This window comes from Cervus canadensis, chromosome 18, assembly GCF_019320065.1.
Source record: "Cervus canadensis isolate Bull #8, Minnesota chromosome 18, ASM1932006v1, whole genome shotgun sequence".
NCBI lineage: Eukaryota > Metazoa > Chordata > Mammalia > Artiodactyla > Cervidae > Cervus > Cervus canadensis.
In genome coordinates, this window is record NC_057403.1 from 9,990,579 (window position 1) to 10,009,305 (window position 18,727).

Sequence of the window (18,727 nt, forward strand, 5' to 3'; positions counted from 1 at the left end):
GGGGGCGCACCAGTCCCACCAGCCTCACACCGCAGATAGAAGCACAGCTAAGAAACAGATCTGGGGCTCTAGTCCACCAACCAGAGAGCATGGACTCACCACAGAGAGGGCAGTGAGAACCACAGAGCAATGGGGAAGTACCCCTCAATATCTAGGGCAGGCTCTGATCACAGTAACACAGTCAAAGCCCAGATCAAGGGAACAAGGGCATGCACCTCTGGACCAACCTCAGCCACCAGGTTGCAGACACCAGAAAGAAGACTAACTAGGTTCTTGTAACCTTCAAAACAGAGATCACAGACAGAAAACTGGACAAAATGAGATGGCAAATAACTGGTTACAGAGAGTGAAGCATCATCAAACCCTGCATGAACCACTAAGTAAAGAGTAGGTAGGCAATTTAATGATCACTTCTTGCTTTAATCATCTTAAGTGGAGACACCAGATGTTTTCACAAATCCTAGGTGCCTGATAATTCTTTGATCCACTTCTTTTCACACATGTTTCTGAGAATTTTCTATTAGATGTTTGAATCTAAAATTCATAAATGATAGTGACAGAAAACAAATCAGAAACTGAGGACACATAAGACAGTGTCCGAGGAAGTGGATTACAAATGAGATAAACTTTATAAAGTGCTAGTCCTTAAGAAATTATATAAGAAGAGAGCCTTTTAAAAATACGGTTGAGACTCAGGGAAGTCTACTCATAGCTCTGTAGAGACCAAAGTGGGACAGATATCAATAGAATGGGGAAGACTGCAGATCTCTTCAAGAAAATTGATATATCAAGGGAAATTTTTATGCAAAGATGGGCACAATAGAGGACAGAAGTGGTATGGACCTAACAGAAGTGGAAAGTATTAAGAAAAAGGGCCAAGAATACACAGAAGAGATATACAAAAATGATCTTAATGACCAATATAACTAGGATGGTGTGATCACTCACCTAGAGACAGACATTCTGGAGTCTGAAGTCAAGTGGGCCATGGGAAGGATCACTATGAATAAAGCTAGTGGAGGAGATAGAATTCCAGTTGAGCTATTTCAAGTCCTAAAAGATGATGTTGCTAAAGTGCTGCACTCAACATGCCAGCTAATTTGGAAAACTCAGCATTGGCCACAGGACTGGAAAAGGTCAGTTTTCATTCCAATCTCAAAGAAAGGCAATGCCAAAGAATGACCAAACTACCACACAATTGCACTCATTTCACATACTGCCAAAGTAAGATTTAATATTCTCCAAGCGTGTCTTCAACAGTATGTGAACCGAGAACTTCCAGATGTTCAAACTGGATTTGGAAAGGCAGAGGAACCAGAGGTTAAATTGCCAACATCTATTGAATCATAGAAAAAGCAAGAGAGTTCCAGAAAAACATCTACTTATGTTTTATTGACTACGCCACAGCCTTTGACGGTGTGGATCAAAACAAAGTGTGGCAAATTCTTAATGAGATGGGGATACCAGACCACCTTACCCACCTCCTGAGCAATCTGTATGCAAGTCAAGAAGAAACAGTACTGGACATGAAAAAACGGACTAGTTCCAAATAGGGAAAGGAATATGTCAAGACTGCCTATTGTCACCCTGTTTATCTAACTTTTATGCAGAGTACATCATGCAGGAGACCTCAGTTTTATCCCTGGGCTGGGAAGATCCCCTGGAGAAGGGAATGGCTACCCACTCCAGTATTCTGGCCTAAAGAATTCCATGGATTGTATAGTCCATAGGGTCACAAAGAGTTGGTCAGAACGGAGTGACTTTTACTTTCACTTTTCATCACGTGAAATGTCGGGCTTGAAGAAGCACAAACTGGAATCAAGACTGCAGGGAGAAACATCAGTAACCTCAGATATACAGATGACTCCACCCTAATGGCAGAAAGCAATGGGGAACTGAAGAGTCTCTTGATGAAACTGAAAGAGAGGAGTGAAAAAGTTGGCTTCAAACTCAGCATTCAGAAAACTAAGATCATGGCATCCAGTCCCATCGGTTCACGGCAAATAGATGGGGAAACAATTGAAACAGTGAGACTTTACTTTCTTGGGCTCCAAACTCACTGCAGATGTTGACTTCAACCATGAGAGTAAAAAACGCTTGCTCCTTGGAAGGAAAGCTATGGGCAATGTAGACAGCATAATGAAAAATAGAGACATTAGTTTGCAGACAAATGTCTGTCTAGTCAAAGGTATGGTTTTTCCAGCAGTCATGTGTGGATGTAAGAGTTGAACCATAAAGAAGGCTGAATATGGAAAAATTGATGCTTTTGAACTGTGCTGTTGGAGAAGACTCTTGAGAGTCTCTTAGACTGCAAAAAGATCACACCACTCCATCCTAAAGGGAATCAGTCCTGAATATTTGTTGGAAGGACTGATGCTGAAGCTGAAGCTCCAATACTTTGACCATCTGATGCGAAGAACTGATGCATTAGGAAACATCTTGATGCTGGGTAAGACTGAGGGCAGGAGGAGAAGGGAACGAGAGGATGAGATGTTTGTATGGCATCACTGACTCGATGGACCTGAGTTTGAGCAGGCTCTGGGAGTTGGTGATGGACAGGGAAGCCTGGCGTGCTGTAGTCCATGGAGTCCCAAAGAGTTGGACACGACTGAGCAACTGAACTGAACTGACTGATAGGTGTAATTGATTCTCTTTGCAGTACAGTAGTACAAAATTGTAAAACAGCTATATTCCAAATAGAACTTTTTAAACGGATATATTTATATAATCTAGAAATTGTTATAGCTTGAATCAATGATTAATAATATGGGGGAAATGTGCTAAACATTTATGCCAGTTTATTTTAAAATTCTATGAGGTAATTGAATATATTAAATATTTTCGCATTTTACAATTGGGGCAAATGCACTTAAGATATTTAATATAAGATCATATAAGGAAAAGAGAAACTTTGAAGTCAACCTGAGATGTGCATTCTTTCATTTTGGGGAGGTTTTGCTTTCTGCAGTGACAAAAGTACTTGAGTTTGAAATTTGATTTAGAAGGTCCTATCTCTAGTTCTCAGTGGATACGAAGTTAAAAATCAGAAAACAAAAACCTGTCCCCAGTATTCCTAAAAATTAAGCAGTTTGTCTACCACTTCACCCACATATTTTTGTCTAGAGGTAGAAAGAAACTTTAAAAGGACTGGCATACAGTTACTCAAAATCGGACCAGTTTTTCTAGGACCCCCAAGAAATGGAAGAGCAACCAGTGAATGCAGTTTGTCACAAGCCAAGAGGAGACTTTTAGTTCACACTGTGATGAAGAAAAGTAATCGCTGGAGATGAATTCATGAATGATTTAAGAGACAGAATGGGGCAGGTGATACATTTCTCTGACAGCAGTGGATACAAAACCAGATTTTCCCAATTGATTTCCACTGAAGATGATCTTCCAAAACTACCTGGGGAAGGATGACTTCCTCACTGCTCCTTGGACCTCTCATCTGAGTCATCATCTCCATCCATTCATAACTACCTGGGTATATGGCTGATGTCTCCATTCTCCTTATACTCCTGGGATCATTCAATTACTCCAGAAAGGTGACCAGGTCCAGCTTAGAGATCACAAGACCTGTTCATCAGAGAAAGGAATATTTGTGTTGTCAGAGATTCATCAGTGTCCAATCCAGTATGTATTCAGTTGAGACAAGAATGCATGGGAGAATGTTAATACTGCCCGGAAAATGATTTCCCCAAATTCTTTATTCAAATCACCTATATAACACAAACAAACACATAACATCAGATCCTGAGATATTGGTCAAGTACTACGAAGGCAAAATAAGTGTGTAACTGTGAAATTAAGACAATTACCACTAACCTAGAATAAAGTGATAGCTTACAGTGAAGGGTGTCAGATTCATGATCTCCAAACAAGAAGATTTAACTTCAGGACCAGGGACCAGGTATCAGACTTGATCACTCAAGAGCTTTTGTGTAGCAGAGTTTTATTAAAGTGAAAACGGGACAGAGAAGCTTCTGACAGAGACATCAGAAGGGGGCGGAGAGTGCCCCCCTTGCTAGACTAAGAAAGGGAGCTATATACTTATTATATCAGTGATTACAATAAATCAAAACAATGTCTCAAGGTTGTAAAAATTTTACCAGACCCACTCCTACAATTTATGTTTGAGGATAACATGATTAGAACTTAACAATAGAAAGATCCTACCAGACCCAGACCCCTTTATTGACTGTGCCAAAGCCGTTGACCGTGTGGATCACAACTAACTGTAGAAAATTCTTCAGGAGATGGGAACACCAGACCACCTGACCTGCCTCCTGAGAAATCTGTATGCAGGTCAAGAAGCAACAGTTAGAACTAGACATGGGTCAACAGACTGGTTCCCAATCGGGAAAGGAGTACTCAAGGCTGTATACGTCACCCTGCTTATTTAACTTATATGCACAGCACATCATGAAAAGTGCTGGGCTGGCTGAAGCACAGGCTGGAGTCAAGATTACCAGGAGAAATATCCATAACCTCAGATATGCAGATGAAATCACCCTTAAGGCAGAAAGCAAAGAAGATCTAAAGACCCTCTTGATGAAACTGAAAGAGGACACCAAAACAATATTGTAAGGTAATTAGCTTCCGATGAAAATAAATAAATTACAAAAACTACTATGTATAAAATAGATAAGTCACAAGGATATATTGTATAGCATAGAAAATTATACCCTTTATCTTGTGATAACTTTTAATGGAGTATAATCTGTAAAAATACTGAATCACTATGGTATATACCTGAAACTAATGTAATATTGTACATCAACTATACCTCAATTAAGAAAAGAATTCAGGGATAAATAAATATAAGAGATGCTCTTTTTTCCAACCTTAAGAAACATCAGGGACCCAAATCTTCTAACAAGGATTCTACAAGTAATACATGTAGAAATGCCTTTGATCAAATGTCAGGTTTTTCTCTCGATGAGAGTACTTGTACTGAAGACGGGACTTGTACTGAATATGGTATGGTTTTTAATCAGTCTTCAGAACTTATTCAACCACAAACTGTTCAGAACTCACAGAAAGAAAACAAGTGTAAGATATGTGGGAAACTGTTTAGTAAATCACGCCACCTAAGGAGACATAAAAAAATTCATACAGGAAGGAAACCTTTCCAATGTACACAATGTAGCAAAATGTTTAAGTATCGCTCACTTCTTACTAAACATCAGCGAATTCACACTGGAGAGAAACCTTATAAATGTGCAGAATGTGGCAAAGCCTTTATTTACAACTCACATCTTATTGAACACCAGCGAATTCATACTGGAGAGAAGCCTTATAAATGTAAAGAATGTGACAAAGCCTTTAGTCGTCCCTCACGTCTTGCTGGACATGAGCGAATTCATTCTGGGGAGAGACCTTATAAATGTAAAGAATGTAACAAAACATTTACTAAGTTCTCAAATCTTACTTGACATCAGCGAACTCATTCTGGGGAGAGACCTTATAAATGTAAAGAATGTAACAAAACATTTATTCAGTGCTCAAGTCTTACTCGACATCAATGGATTCATTCTGGGGAGAGACCTTATAAATGTCAAGAATGTAACAAAGCCTTTATTCAATACTCACATCTTACTCGACATCAGCGAATTCATACTGGAGAGAAGTCTTATAAATGTAAAGAATGTAACAAAACCTTTATTGAATGCTCACATCCTACCTGACATCAGGAAATTCACACTGCAGAGAGACTTTATGAATGTAAGGAATGTAACAGAGCCTTTATTCAGTGCTGGCAACTTACTCAACATGAGTGAATTCATACTAGAGAGAAGCCTTATAAATGTAAAGAATGTAACAAAGCCTTTTGCCATCCCTCACTTCTTACTGGACATGAGCGAATTCATTCTGGGGAGAGACCTCATAAATGTAAAGAATGTAACAAAACATTTATTCATTGCTCACATCTTACTCGACATCAGCAAATTCATTCTGGGGAGAGACCTTATAAATGTAAAGAATGTAACAAAACATTTATTCAGTGCTCAAGTCTTACTCGACATCAGCAAATTCATTCTGGGGAGAGACCTTATAAATGTCAAGAATGTAACAAAGCCTTTATTCAATACTCACATCTTACTCGACATCAGTGAATTCATACTGGAGAGAAGTCTTATCAATGTAAAGAATGTAACAAAGCCTTTACTACGAATTTGGCCCTTACTCAACATCACCAAATTCATACTGGGGATAGATGTTATAAATGTGCAGAATGTGGCAAGGCCTTTTTTAACGTTTCTAGTCTTACTAAACATCAGCGACTCCATACTGGAGAGAGACCGTATAAATGTCAAGAATGTAACAAAGCCTTTATTCAATACTCACATCTTACTCGACATCAGTGAATTCATACTGGAGAGAAGTCTTATCAATGTAAAGAATGTAACAAAGCCTTTACTACGAATTTGGCCCTTACTCAACATCACCAAATTCATACTGGGGATAGATGTTATAAATGTGCAGAATGTGGCAAGGCCTTTTTTAACGTTTCTAGTCTTACTAAACATCAGCGACTCCATACTGGAGAGAGACCGTATAAATGTAAAGAATGTAACAAAGCCTTTACTACGAATTCGGCCCTTACTCAGCATCACCGAATTCATACCGGGGATAGACGTTATAAATGTACAGAATGTGGCAAGGCCTTTTTTAACGTTTCTAGTCTTACTAAACATCAGGGAATCCATACTGGGGAGAGACCGTATAAATGTACAGAATGTGGCAAAACCTTTAATCGGAACTCAATTCTTACTACACATTTGCGAGTTCATACTGGAGAGAAACCTTATAAATGTACAGAATGTGGCAAAGCCTTTAGTCATAGTAGTAATCTCACTAAACATCTGAGAACACACACCGGAAAGAAACCCTAATAATAGAACAAGTGATGGAAGAGGTTTGCCCTGAACATGCATCTGAAAACACAAGAGTTTATGAAAGAAACCTATGGAAATGATGTAACAAATATGTAGAAAGGTTGTTAATCAAAAGTTAAATCAAAGTAAATATCAGAGATTGCATACTAGAAGGCATTTCATCACTTTTGTTTTCAGAAGTTTCTCTGAAGGAGAATGACTGTAGGGAGTACTCCATAGTTAAAACACATAGAAGATGGATGTATTAGCATGAATCGTGAGATGAAGGTTTATGGTTAGAAAGTTACAATTCTTAGCAATGTATGTATGCTTGTTAGTAATGACATGATTTGAGATTATTTGAAGTGAGTGTAATTCAGTACTCAAATAATCCGTACAGTGCTCACCAGAATCCTTGTCTTGGTTTGAATGGATGAATCCACACTCAGCCTAGGGAGTCCGAGGCACTTTACTCAGGGTAACTTATAAAAGCTGAACTGCAAGTACTCCTGTTTTCTCTGCCTGATTCCAGCTTTGACCTCTCTCAGAAACTCCTGCCCTAAATCCTCCCCTACAGAGAGGTCTTAGGTGTGGTGAGTGTGAGGCCTTGAGCTCAGGACTCCTGAACATTGGTTTTGGGGAAGAAACATCAGAACAAAATGGGATTTGCTGATGACTCCTTTCATGGCCCCACTGTAGACCTGCAGATTCATAACTTCTTGGAATGGGGACCTGGCCACCAGGGATCTGTATTCATCGAAATGGTTCAGAAAGAATCTTTAGCCAAGTGGTTTCCATCTGGTTTCCCATCAGGATCATGTGACCAGTGTCAGGAAATGACCTCACTGATGCCCTCCCAACAGAGTTCTATTTCGGTCCTGTGGGAGCATCAGTGTGGTGTGTTGTATGTGCTCCAGGGGATTCTAAGGGGAGGCCCAGGATAAGGACTTGGCTCCTGGTCCATTTGTGAGAGCTGAGGCCCAGCTTCAGCCCCAGGAGAGGCCGCAGGGTTGGTCTAGCTGGATTTGGACCGGGGAAGTCAGTCAGCTCACACTGTCTGTGTGAGCAGAGTGTTAGCAGCTATCTCTGGGGAGAAAACAATCAAGAAATTAGCTCACAGGCTGGTCTCCAGGTAGGAATTGATTGTTCCTGAATCTCTCCTGAGACAGAGAACAGGAAAGGTCGTTCTTCTCAGCTTTTCAAGGTCCTTCTGTCTGTAGTGAGAGAGTCATTTCCTAGGCAGGTTGAGAAGAAGCTTGGGGGTCCCCAAGGAAAGAGGGGTCTGGAATTCTCAAAGAAGAAGATAGGACAAACTTTTTTTCTTTCCTCTACATTCCTTAGGATTATATAACAATAATGTATTCTGCCTGAGGACAGTCTCTGGATTAAACCTTCTGGCTAATCCTGTTATTTTAAAATGTAAATTATAGGAGTAGATCTGGTGAGGTCTTTACAACCTGCAGACATTCTTTGGATTCACTGGAGAGTATGTAACTCCATTGCTAACACTAGGAAGCAGATACTCTTTCTGCCCACTTCTGTTGTCTATGTCAGAAACTTTCTCTGTCTCCTTTATACTTTAATAAAACTTTACTACACAAAAGCTCTGAGCAATCAAGCCTTGTCTCTGGCCCCAGATTGAATTCTCCAGAGGCCAAGAACCCCAGTGTCTTTGCGTGATTCAGCAACAACCTTTCACCTTGGGGGCTTATCCGGGATTCTTCAGAACAAGGGAAGAGTGCTTGGAGCTCTAGTTCTCCTAGCGAACACGTTTTCTGCTGTACTTGACTAACTCTTTGGTGTGCTTGCGTGAATGAATGAAATGCCCTGCATGAAGCAAGTGAACTGCTCTGTGGCTCTGTGGTGACCTCATAGGGCTGATGGCAGAAACCTGTCAGGGATTTATACCGACCTGCCAATGCCAAGAGGCACCCAGCGTCTCCTTCAGGGACTGATCAGAGATGGGCTAAGCATGTGGACTGAACTCTCCTTTCTCAGTCAAACTTTTGGTCTCTTTGACCATTTCATAACTCCTTGGAAATTAGAAGTAGTAACCTACTCTGTCACATCATAGATTTTCAAGGGCCTTGTGATCTGTGCTGGTACTGTGACTTAGATCTCACATTTGGATTGGTAGTCAGGAAGCACCTAGCTGTGATAGGAATCAAAAGATCGGAAGTTAGATGGAGCTCTAGCTACGAGAGCATCTCTGAGGTTAAAGGTCACTCAGATTGGAACTGCAATGGGTTTCTTTTTACCCTTTGATAATGCGGGCTCTTAGTGGGCCAGAGGAGGCTCTTATACTGGTGAGGTGATGCTTGGAAGTAACATCTCAGTTTTCTGTTCATATCGGTTTTATTGTGGTCAGGAGTATACTCAGGGTCATGCACAGACACTCAGGTGACCACTGTTTCCCCCTGCGGTTTAGCCTGGGAGGTGTTCCGGAAGCTTACTCTGATTGCACCCCCGGTGGCATCAGAGGCAAGCAAGGTTTTAATGGTGAGGGGCTGGACGTCACTCAGGGAAGCCATCAAGTCTACCCCCGGTGCATCTCCACCCCGTCTTGGTGGTAGAACCGGGACGGACAAGTACGGCCCCTGGGTCGGTAAGGGACAGACTAAGTCCGACCAGGGAAGGGAAGCTTTGGTGTAAAGTCTGTCTACACCCCCATCTAGAGCAGGGAGGGACGCCTCCGGTAGAAAGATGGCGCTGTTCGCTTTTTTTCTCTCTTACAGATGGGAGCTAACAATTGCAGCCTCACTCCTTTGAACTGTATCCTGAAAAATGGATAGATTTGATTCCCAGGGCTTAAAGAAAACACACCTGGTCTTCCTATGTGATACTGCATGGCCACGGTACCCACTGGAGGGTGGCGAACGGTGGCCGGTTGGAGGGTCTCTTAAGTATAATAACTGTTTTACAATTAGATTGGTTCTGTAGAAAACAAGGGAAGTGGGTAGAAGTAGCATATGTGTTGCTCTTTTCCCTCTGCAAAATGCCAGACTTATGTTCTAAGGGTATAGATTTGGGTGTGAAAGCTTCAGCTCCTTCCTGTCCTCCTACTTTGCTAGATGAGATGGAGGACAGGAGACAAAGAGGTAAAGAAAAGCAGGTTTCTCCAATCTATCCCTGGGATCATATACGCAGAGCAGCCAGAGAGACCGAGGAACAGCCACACATGAAGAGGCTGCCTCTTCATGAAGAACCCACTAGGAGAAATAATCAGTCTATGAGAGTTAATAAGCCTTTTTCTAATCAAGAAATACAAGAAATCAAGGAGGATCTGGGAGACTATTTAGAGGACCCAGAAAAATATGTTAGAGCTTTTAAAGGTGTTTCTCTGCTTTATGACCTTACTTGGAAGGATGTGATATATATCTTGGGACAAATGCTGACTCCCGACTCAAAAAAGTTTTTGGAAAAGCAGTTGCTTATGGAGATGAATGGCTTGGTAATGAATCAGTAGGGAAGAGGGAGATAACTGCCCTCCCCACTGGGAATGAGGTGGTCCCAATTACAGAACCAGACTGGGACTACAACACAGCTAAAGGAAGATGGGATCAGAGTCATTTTGTCAGATATATTGAAGGACTCAGGCAGGAGTGTGCTAAACCTTTAAGGTAAAGTTGCTTAGTCGTGTCCGACTCTTTGGGACCCCATGGAATGTAGCCTACCAGGCTCCTCTGTCCATGGGATTTTCCAGGCAAGAGTCTTGCAGTGGGTTGCCATTTCCTTCTCCAGGGGATCTTCCTGACCCAGGGATTGAACCTGGGTGTTCAGCATTGCAGGCAGACGCTTTACCGTCTGAGCCACCAGGAAGCCCATTAAACTAAGCCTTTAAACTATGGCAAATTGGCAGACATAGAACAGGAGGAGAAGGAAGCTCCTGGTAAATTCCTAGATAGACTGAGAGAAGCAGATTCACTGAGATTGATCGCAAAAGGGAAGAGGGACAAGTGATCTTAAAGGATAGATTTCTCAGTCAGTCTAGATATCAGCCATAAGCTATTAAAACAGGCATATGGACCAAATCAGTCTGTAGATAATCTGTTCCAACTGGCTCAGACAGTCTATTATGATAGGAATTATGAGGAAAAGAAAGACAGAAAAAGTCAAAGGAACAGGTGGAAGCCTGTTTCATTGCAATGGCAATGAAAACCGTTCTTAAACAGCCTGTGAAAAATGCCCAGAGGGACCCAGGTGAAAAGGGATGGAGTTGCTATTACTGTGGAAAGGAGGGGAACCTCAAGCGGGATTGCCCTCAGGTATCTAAGCTGCCGCTGGCTCTATGTCCGGTCTGCAAAGGACCACACTGGAGGAGAGACTGCCCCCAGAGGTGTAGGTCTCAGGGGTCGGACTCTCAAGACAATCAGGACTGAAGGTGCTCAGGGGTCCCCACACAAGCTCCCATCCTAATTACACCTGAGGAACCCCAGGTATTAATAACTGTGTGAGGCCAATCTATCGATTTCCTTTTAGATATTGGGGCAACTTACTCTGTGCGTTCTGAAGCCCCTGGCCCACTATCTTCCCAATCCACTTCTGTAATGGGACTGTCTGGACAAGCCAAAAGATGGACCAGATAATCTATGTGAGCCTACTTCTGCTGACTCTAAAAATCCTGAGTATGCCATTTGATCCTCAAGACTGCCTTCCTGTCCTGGGCCCATTCCTACGCTGAATTCCACAATCAGTCTAACTGCTGGGTCTGTGGAGTGCTCCCCTCTTCATCAGTGGAAGGCCTCCTGTGGTGGACATCTCCAGTTCAAGGAAAAGACTCTCCAAGTCTGCAACTTCCATCAAAAACAATCACATGTGATGCCTCATCTTAAACTGATGACATCTAACAACCTTAAGCTGGACTGATGTAACTATAGACATAACCTGACTTTTCATTTTGATTTTAACTTGGTTTAATGACTGTTTTGCCTGTAACTGTATAATGGGATTTTCTAACCGTCTAAAAGCTTTTAGTTTAAAAATGGTTCTCTAAGCTCCTATCAGTCCACAGCCTCCTCTAACTATTTCTTGGGGTCCCTGAATCAGAGACCCTCAATACGAGGGTTAGGAGAATAGGTTGTCTCAACAATTTTTGGACCCTGCCCCTTAACAGCAGAAGTAGTTGTGGAATGAAAACAACACTCCTTTCCCTTGGCAACACAATTCTCCTAAAAGAAAAGAGGGGAATGAGAGAGTCAATTCCTAGGTAGGCTGATAAGAAGCCTAGGGGTCGCCAAGGAGAGAGAGGTCTAGAATACTCAAGGAGGAAGAAAGGACAAACTTTTTACTTTTTTCCCTCTACATTCCTTAGGATTATATAACAATAATGTATCCTGCCTGAGGACAGTCTCTGGATTAAACCTACTGGCTAATCCTGGTATCTTAAAATGTAAATTATAGGAGTAGATCTGGTGAGGTCTTTACAACCTCCAGACATTTTCTCAAAACTCAGCGTAACATCCCCAGAGAAGACAGAACAGGAGGAAGAAGAAGCGGAAACGTCAGCTTCTCAGGTAAATGTCCTATCCTGGGTCTCCGGCTGTGTCTGCTTTTCCTCCTGAAATGCCCAAATGAGAATATGCAAGCCTTTAGTTCTCTGCTCCTAATTTATTTGTTTTCAACTTATTTTCCCCCGTTTCCTCTTATTATAGTGAAGACCTGCTCCCTAGACTACTTTCTTGTGTCCCAGAGCCTTTTCTCCACTGTCCTCATCTTCGCTTTCTATGGAGCATGATGAATTCTCAACATGAATCAGCGACTTTGAACTGTTCAAAATATTCTTTTTTTTTTTTATCAAAATATTCTTTTTGTGAGAGATCAGCATAGGGAGTCACTCCTATCCTCCCACACGGATGTGGTTTGGTGTTGGGATTTTAGGGACGTTGGGAAATGCAGTGATGACTTAGCACCTGGATGCAATTTAGATATTTAAAACCGAGTTTGAAAATGCCATTATACATAGAAACAATTCTCCTCTGTCCATGGGATTTTCCAGGCAAGAATTCTGCAGTGGGTTACCATTTTCTCATCCCAGGGCTTCTCTCCACCATGAGGCTAAAGCCGCATCTCCTGCATTAGCAGGCAGTTTCTTTACCACTGAGTCAGCTGGGAATCCCAGTGACTCAACTCAGTGGTCCAGAGTTTTTCAGAAAATGTTCAGAAATAAAAAGAAAACTGGGAGATACTGTCCTTTGCATTGCTAAGACTTACTAGTTAAATGCATTATGAGGATACTAAACAGGGGAAGTATAGGTGAAATGAAATTTACAGAAAATTAACATTTTAAAATGTTAGATTCAAGTTATAATTTCCTTGTTAATTCCAGAATGCCCAGGCAGTGATAGTGCATCTTTCATGTGATCCATTTACACCATGACATCTGGTGTAATGATGTAATGATGCCCACTGGTTCTGGAGACGTCTCTCTGACATCATGAGGCTGTGAAGTTCATACTTCTTTCATCTCTCTTTAAAGGAGATTGTAGAAGAAAGGAATAAAGAATGTGTGGAAATGCTCATAGTTAATGGAGAAACTTTCCCATCTTGGTTTCTCTTTACTTCTGAGAATGAAGACTCATTGTGTAGATTATAGATACTGGGTGTTCGGGGTAGGCATATTGATCATCCAAGCCCACGTGTGATGTTTCCAGAACACTCCATGCTCAAATCACAGACACAGTCTTTTTACCACATTTTTGTATTTTTTAAAAATATTTACAACAATCATAATGGTGCTAACCTGTTCTCCACTGTGTTGAAAGATAAAGCTCAACACAAATGATACAGTTTTTCAAGAAAGAAAAGCTTCAGAACCAGGAGTCCTAATTTATCTTATACTGCTGTGTATGTTTCCACCCTAAATGTATCTAAAATGTACAAAGAATATCATCCACAAGTAGATGTATATATATTAACCCTTTAAAAATAATCTTGATTTTATTGACATGAAGAGCTTTAATATTCTTAGTAAGTATAATCTCATTTTAATGTATCCCTGTGTGCAGAAAAATGTTATTTGATTTTTTCTTCTTCTTTTGGTATTCTCCCAAGTTATATAAAGTTCTTTTGAAAAATACGTGGATTTATTTGTTTGGCTCAGTTGTGTCTTAGTTGTCGCAGGCAGGATCTCAGAGCCATGTGGGAGACTTTGTTGACACTGGGAAACTTTAGCCGTGGGGTGTGGGGTCCATTTCTCTGAGCAGGCATTGAACCCGTCCCCCTGCCCTGGGAGCTGAGAGTCTGAGTCACGGGCCGTCAGGGAACGTTTCACAGCAGGATCCTGTGCGCTGCTTCCTGTGTCTCTGAGCCCTCCGTTCCTGATCAGTTCCCGTCAGGACTGTCAGTTCCAAGCCACTCCCAGGACTGAAATCCTAGAGATGGGATGCTTGCGTAGGATTTCCTTCATTAGCTTTTCCATTTGGTGAAAGGGGTTTTTTCCACCCTCTTTTGATATGGATTGCGTTTTGGCCTTGTGGCCCCTATTGCTTCTTGTTTCCTTGGTAACTTGTAAATTCTGGTCTTTTGATCTTCATCTGAAGAAGCTACCTTGTAATATGGTATATATACTCAGACAGAATTCAATAAAGTACCCTTGTTCCACCAGAGACTTGCGTCCCCGTGTCCCTCTCTCTCTCTCTCTCTCTCTCTCTGGCTGATTCTCTGGAGCGAGGAGGCCTGATGCATAACCCAGGAATTTTAGCCTCTTTCCTTCTTTCACTTTCTTATCGTCTACTCTGGACCAGCAGGTTCCAGTCCATTAAAGGACCCCAACAATGGACCACCACAAAAGTTCCTCTAAAACTTCTATTAACTTTCATTAGTGCTGTCTCTGTGTGTTTGTGTTTTATTAGTTCAATTCTAGGTCACACAAACTGAAGCAAAATTCAAGCTCTTCCATTCAATGAATATTTGATAAAATATTTGCAAAAAGGTGGAACCACAATGGTGTTGATTTTCTATTATTTGGTGCATTCAACAGTAAAAGCTGTTAGAAAGACATAATATATACTAAATAATTCAAAGAATTGTAGCTGCCCTGGGTACTATTCTATCAGACCTCTCAAATTTGCAAAATACTGAAAGTTCATTGTTTAAGTATTAATCTTTACTATTCTATTTCTTTGCAGCTCATGTAGCTCAAAATGACTATTTATGGAGCAGATTTCTTCGCATTACTAGTTAAAATAAGCTTGTTTAAAATGTGGAGCACTGGTACCACTCCAAAACTCTTGAATCAGAGTATGCTTTTTAAAAATGTCTCCTGTGTTCTTGGTAGACAATTTATCCTGTATCACAGTCTTACGACACTCAAAACTTAATATGCCAGTGTTGATCTGATCATTTTATAATTTCTCTTCCAGATCACAGTAGTTTGTGTAATGCTTTGTGGATCATATCTCATCCTCTTTTCTTGGGGTATAAATGTGGTGGAAAATATTACTGTGTAAAAATGTTATCATTCTGTGATATCAGCCACACCACTAATCCCAACCAGGTCTCTGAACTTGCTGTTTTCATCCTGGGTCACATGAGGAACTCTTCCCACGGCCACACGGCATCTGTCCTTTGTATTTCAGGGACAGCTGACATTCTGGGATGTGGCCATAGATTTTACTCGAGAGGAGTGGGAATGCCTGGACTTTTTCTTCTTCCAATAATTTCAGGTCCTTGCTTTCTAGGGGAAAATGGGTATGTGTCATATTTGAAAGACAGTTTTCATGAGTCATTATGATTCTAAACTACTTCTTCCTTGATGTAATCTGTTGCCTTCATTCTTTTTTATTTGTTTACTTCTTAATTGAAGGATAATTGCTTTACAGAATTTTGTTGTTTTCTGTCACACCTCAACGTAAAACAGCCATAGGTATACATATATCCCCTCCCTTTTGAATATCCCTCCCTTCCACCCCCCCACCCCACTCCTTGTGCTGTTTCAGTTTCCTGACACACAGCAATTTCCCTTTGGATTTCTATTTTTACATATGGTAATGTGAGTTTACATGTTACTCTCTCCATACAGCTCACCCTCTCCTCCCCTCCCCATTTCCATAAGTCTATTATCTATGTTTCTCCAGTGCTGTTCTGCAAGTACATTCTTCAGTACCATTTTTCTGAATTCCGTATATATGCATTAGTATATGATATTTCTATTTCTCTTTCTGACTTACTTCACTCTGTATAGCAGGCTCTAGGTTCATCCACCTCTTTAGAACTGACTCAAATACGGTCCTCTTTATGGCTGAGTAATATTCCATTGTGTATATGTACCACTACTTCTTTTGCCTTCATTCTTGTTATTCCGTGGCTAAGTTGTGTGGAACTCTTGGATCCCATGGAATGCAGCAAGCCAGGCTTCCCTATCCTTCGTCAATGCCTGGAATTTGCTCAAGTTCATCCCCACTGAGTCAGCAAAGATATTCAACCATTTCACCCTGTGTCACTGCCTTCTCCTTTTGCTTTCAATCTTTCTCAGCATCAGGATCTTGCCAATGAGTTGGTTCAGCAGACAAAGAGACCAAAGTATTGCAGCTTCAGCCTCAGCATCAGTCCTTCCTATGAATATTCTTGATTGATTTCCTTACAGTTGACTTGTTTCAGCTTCTTGAGTCCAAAGGACTTTTAAGAGCCTTCTCAAAAAAAAAAAAAAGAAAGAAAGAAAGAAAGAAAAGAAGCCTTCTCCTGCACCACCATTCGAGCTCTCAATTCTTCGGCGCTCAGCCTCCTTTATCGTCCAACTATCACATCCATATGTGACTACTAGAGAAACCATAGCTTTGAGCATATCGACGTTTGTGTCCAAAGTGATATCCTGCTTTTGAATACGCTGTCTAGATTGGTCATAGCTTTTCTTCCGAGGAGTAACTGTCTTTGAATTTCATGGCTGAAATCACCATCCGCAGTGATTTTGGAGCCCTTCTAAAGTCTGTCACTGGTTCCGTTTTCCGCATCTATTTGAATTAAGTGATGGGGCTAAATGCCATGATCTTAGTTTTCTGAATGTTGAGTTTTCTGCCAGCTTCTTTCACTCTCCGTTTCATCCCCATTAAGAGCCTCTTTAGTTCCTTTTCGCTTTCTGCCACTAGTGTGGTATCATGTGCATATCTGAGATTGTTGATATTTCTCCTGGCAATCCTGATTCCAGGTTCTATTTCATCCAGCATGGCATTTGCATAATGTACTCTGCATGGATGTTAAATAAGCAGGGTGATAATATACAGCTCTGAGGTCCTCCTTCCCTGTTTGAAACCAGTCCATTTGGCTGTCTTTGGTTCTAACTGTTGCTCCATGACCTGCATATCCTTCATTCTGGTCTAGTGGTGATTCTATAAATTCTCTGGCATAAAATAATGGCAACCTCCTCTTAAAATCAGATTCCCTCTACCTGCTTTATCCTCAGTAAAGCTTGAGTACAATATCAGAATCTGACTTTTATGCATTTGTTTTTTAAAGGTGCTTTCAATAGAGTCTTGGGGAAATCCTTTTTTTTTTTTTTTTTTTGCTCTTTCAACTTTCTACCTTGTTTTCTCTTCTTACCTTAACACATACTGGACTGGAAACAGATGAATCACCACCACATCACATACTCCTTTTTCTGATGAACACGTCTTGTGTTCTCTAAGCTGGACCTGGTCGCCTTTCAGGATCAAGTGAAGGATTCCTGGACTGTAAGCAAAGTGGACAAACCAGCAGCACACCCAGGCACATGGCAGTGGGTGGAGCAGATGACTCAGATGAAAAGGACGAGAATCATGGAGGAAGCAATACTTTGTCGTGTGCTTTGCGACGATCTGCTTCAACGGAAGTGACTCTGGGTTAGTCTTGGTTTATTTCTGTCACTGTCATAGAAGGTCATCTCTTGACCCATTCTTGATTCTTTTTATCATTTATGTATTTCTCTCCAGTGATTAATTTTCACATTCACAATGAGGACAAGAATTCTGGTCTTGGCCTGGGACAAATGGCATGACCTGATGGCTCCTCCATTGAGCCATTGAGGAAGTTTCATGAAAAACTGTGTGGATTTCTGAGTAACTATATTGAGCCCTTTTAAATCTTCTGATTCTCTCTCTAGTCAGAAGTGTGTGAGTGGAGTCGTGAACAAACTGCCACACTTCTGGGACTACTTGGGACAGATACTGTTTGTTTTCTACCCTATAATTTCAAATCCTTGGAAACTACATGTATGATCTGATAAATTTCCTCCTCAAATTCTTTCTTCACTGCTTAAGACACCTCCTTTAAATAAGCAATTGCAAACCTGAATTTTACTTCAAAGTTTCTCTTTTTATTAGATGAACTAACATGGTTTTCATTCCAATCCCAAAATCCCAAAGAATGCTCAAACTACCACACAGTTGCACTCATCTCACATGCTAGCAAATTAATGCTCAAAACTCTCCAAGCCAGGCTTCAGCAATACGTGAACCGTGAACTTCCAGATGTTCAAGCTGGTTTTAGAAAAGGCAGAGGAACCAGAGATCAAATTGCCAACATCCACTGGATCATCGAAAAAGCAAGAGAGTTCCAGAAAAACATCTATTTCTGCTTTGTTGACTATGCCAAAGCCTTTGACTGTGTGGAACACAATAAGCTGTGGAAAATTCTGAAATAGATGGATATACCAGACCACCTGACCTGCCTCTTAAGAAACCTGTATGCAGGTCAGAAAGCAACAGTTAGAACTGGACATGGAACAACAGACTGGTTCCAAATAGGAAAAGGAGTACATCAAGGCTGTATATTGTCACCCTGCTTGTTTAACTTATATGCAGAGTACATTATGAGAAACACTGGGCTAGAGGAAGCACAACCTGGAATCAAGGTTTCCGGGAGAAATATCAATAACCTCA

General features: G+C 41.1%; 2 protein-coding genes across 2 annotated transcripts in view; both read left to right on the plus strand.

The window, feature by feature from the left end:
- Positions 1-18,727, plus strand: part of LOC122420399 (zinc finger protein 737-like) — a 494,626-nt gene that overhangs the window by 352,152 nt on the left and 123,747 nt on the right. The window lies entirely within an intron of this gene.
- The window catches only part of LOC122420486 (zinc finger protein 208-like), a 48,144-nt gene continuing 34,262 nt past the window's right edge, over positions 4,846-18,727 (plus strand). Inside the window, 1 exon segment of the mRNA XM_043435610.1 lies at positions 4,846-6,840. Within this exon segment, the coding sequence (XP_043291545.1) occupies positions 4,920-6,840 (1,921 nt within the window). The 5' untranslated portion in view covers positions 4,846-4,919.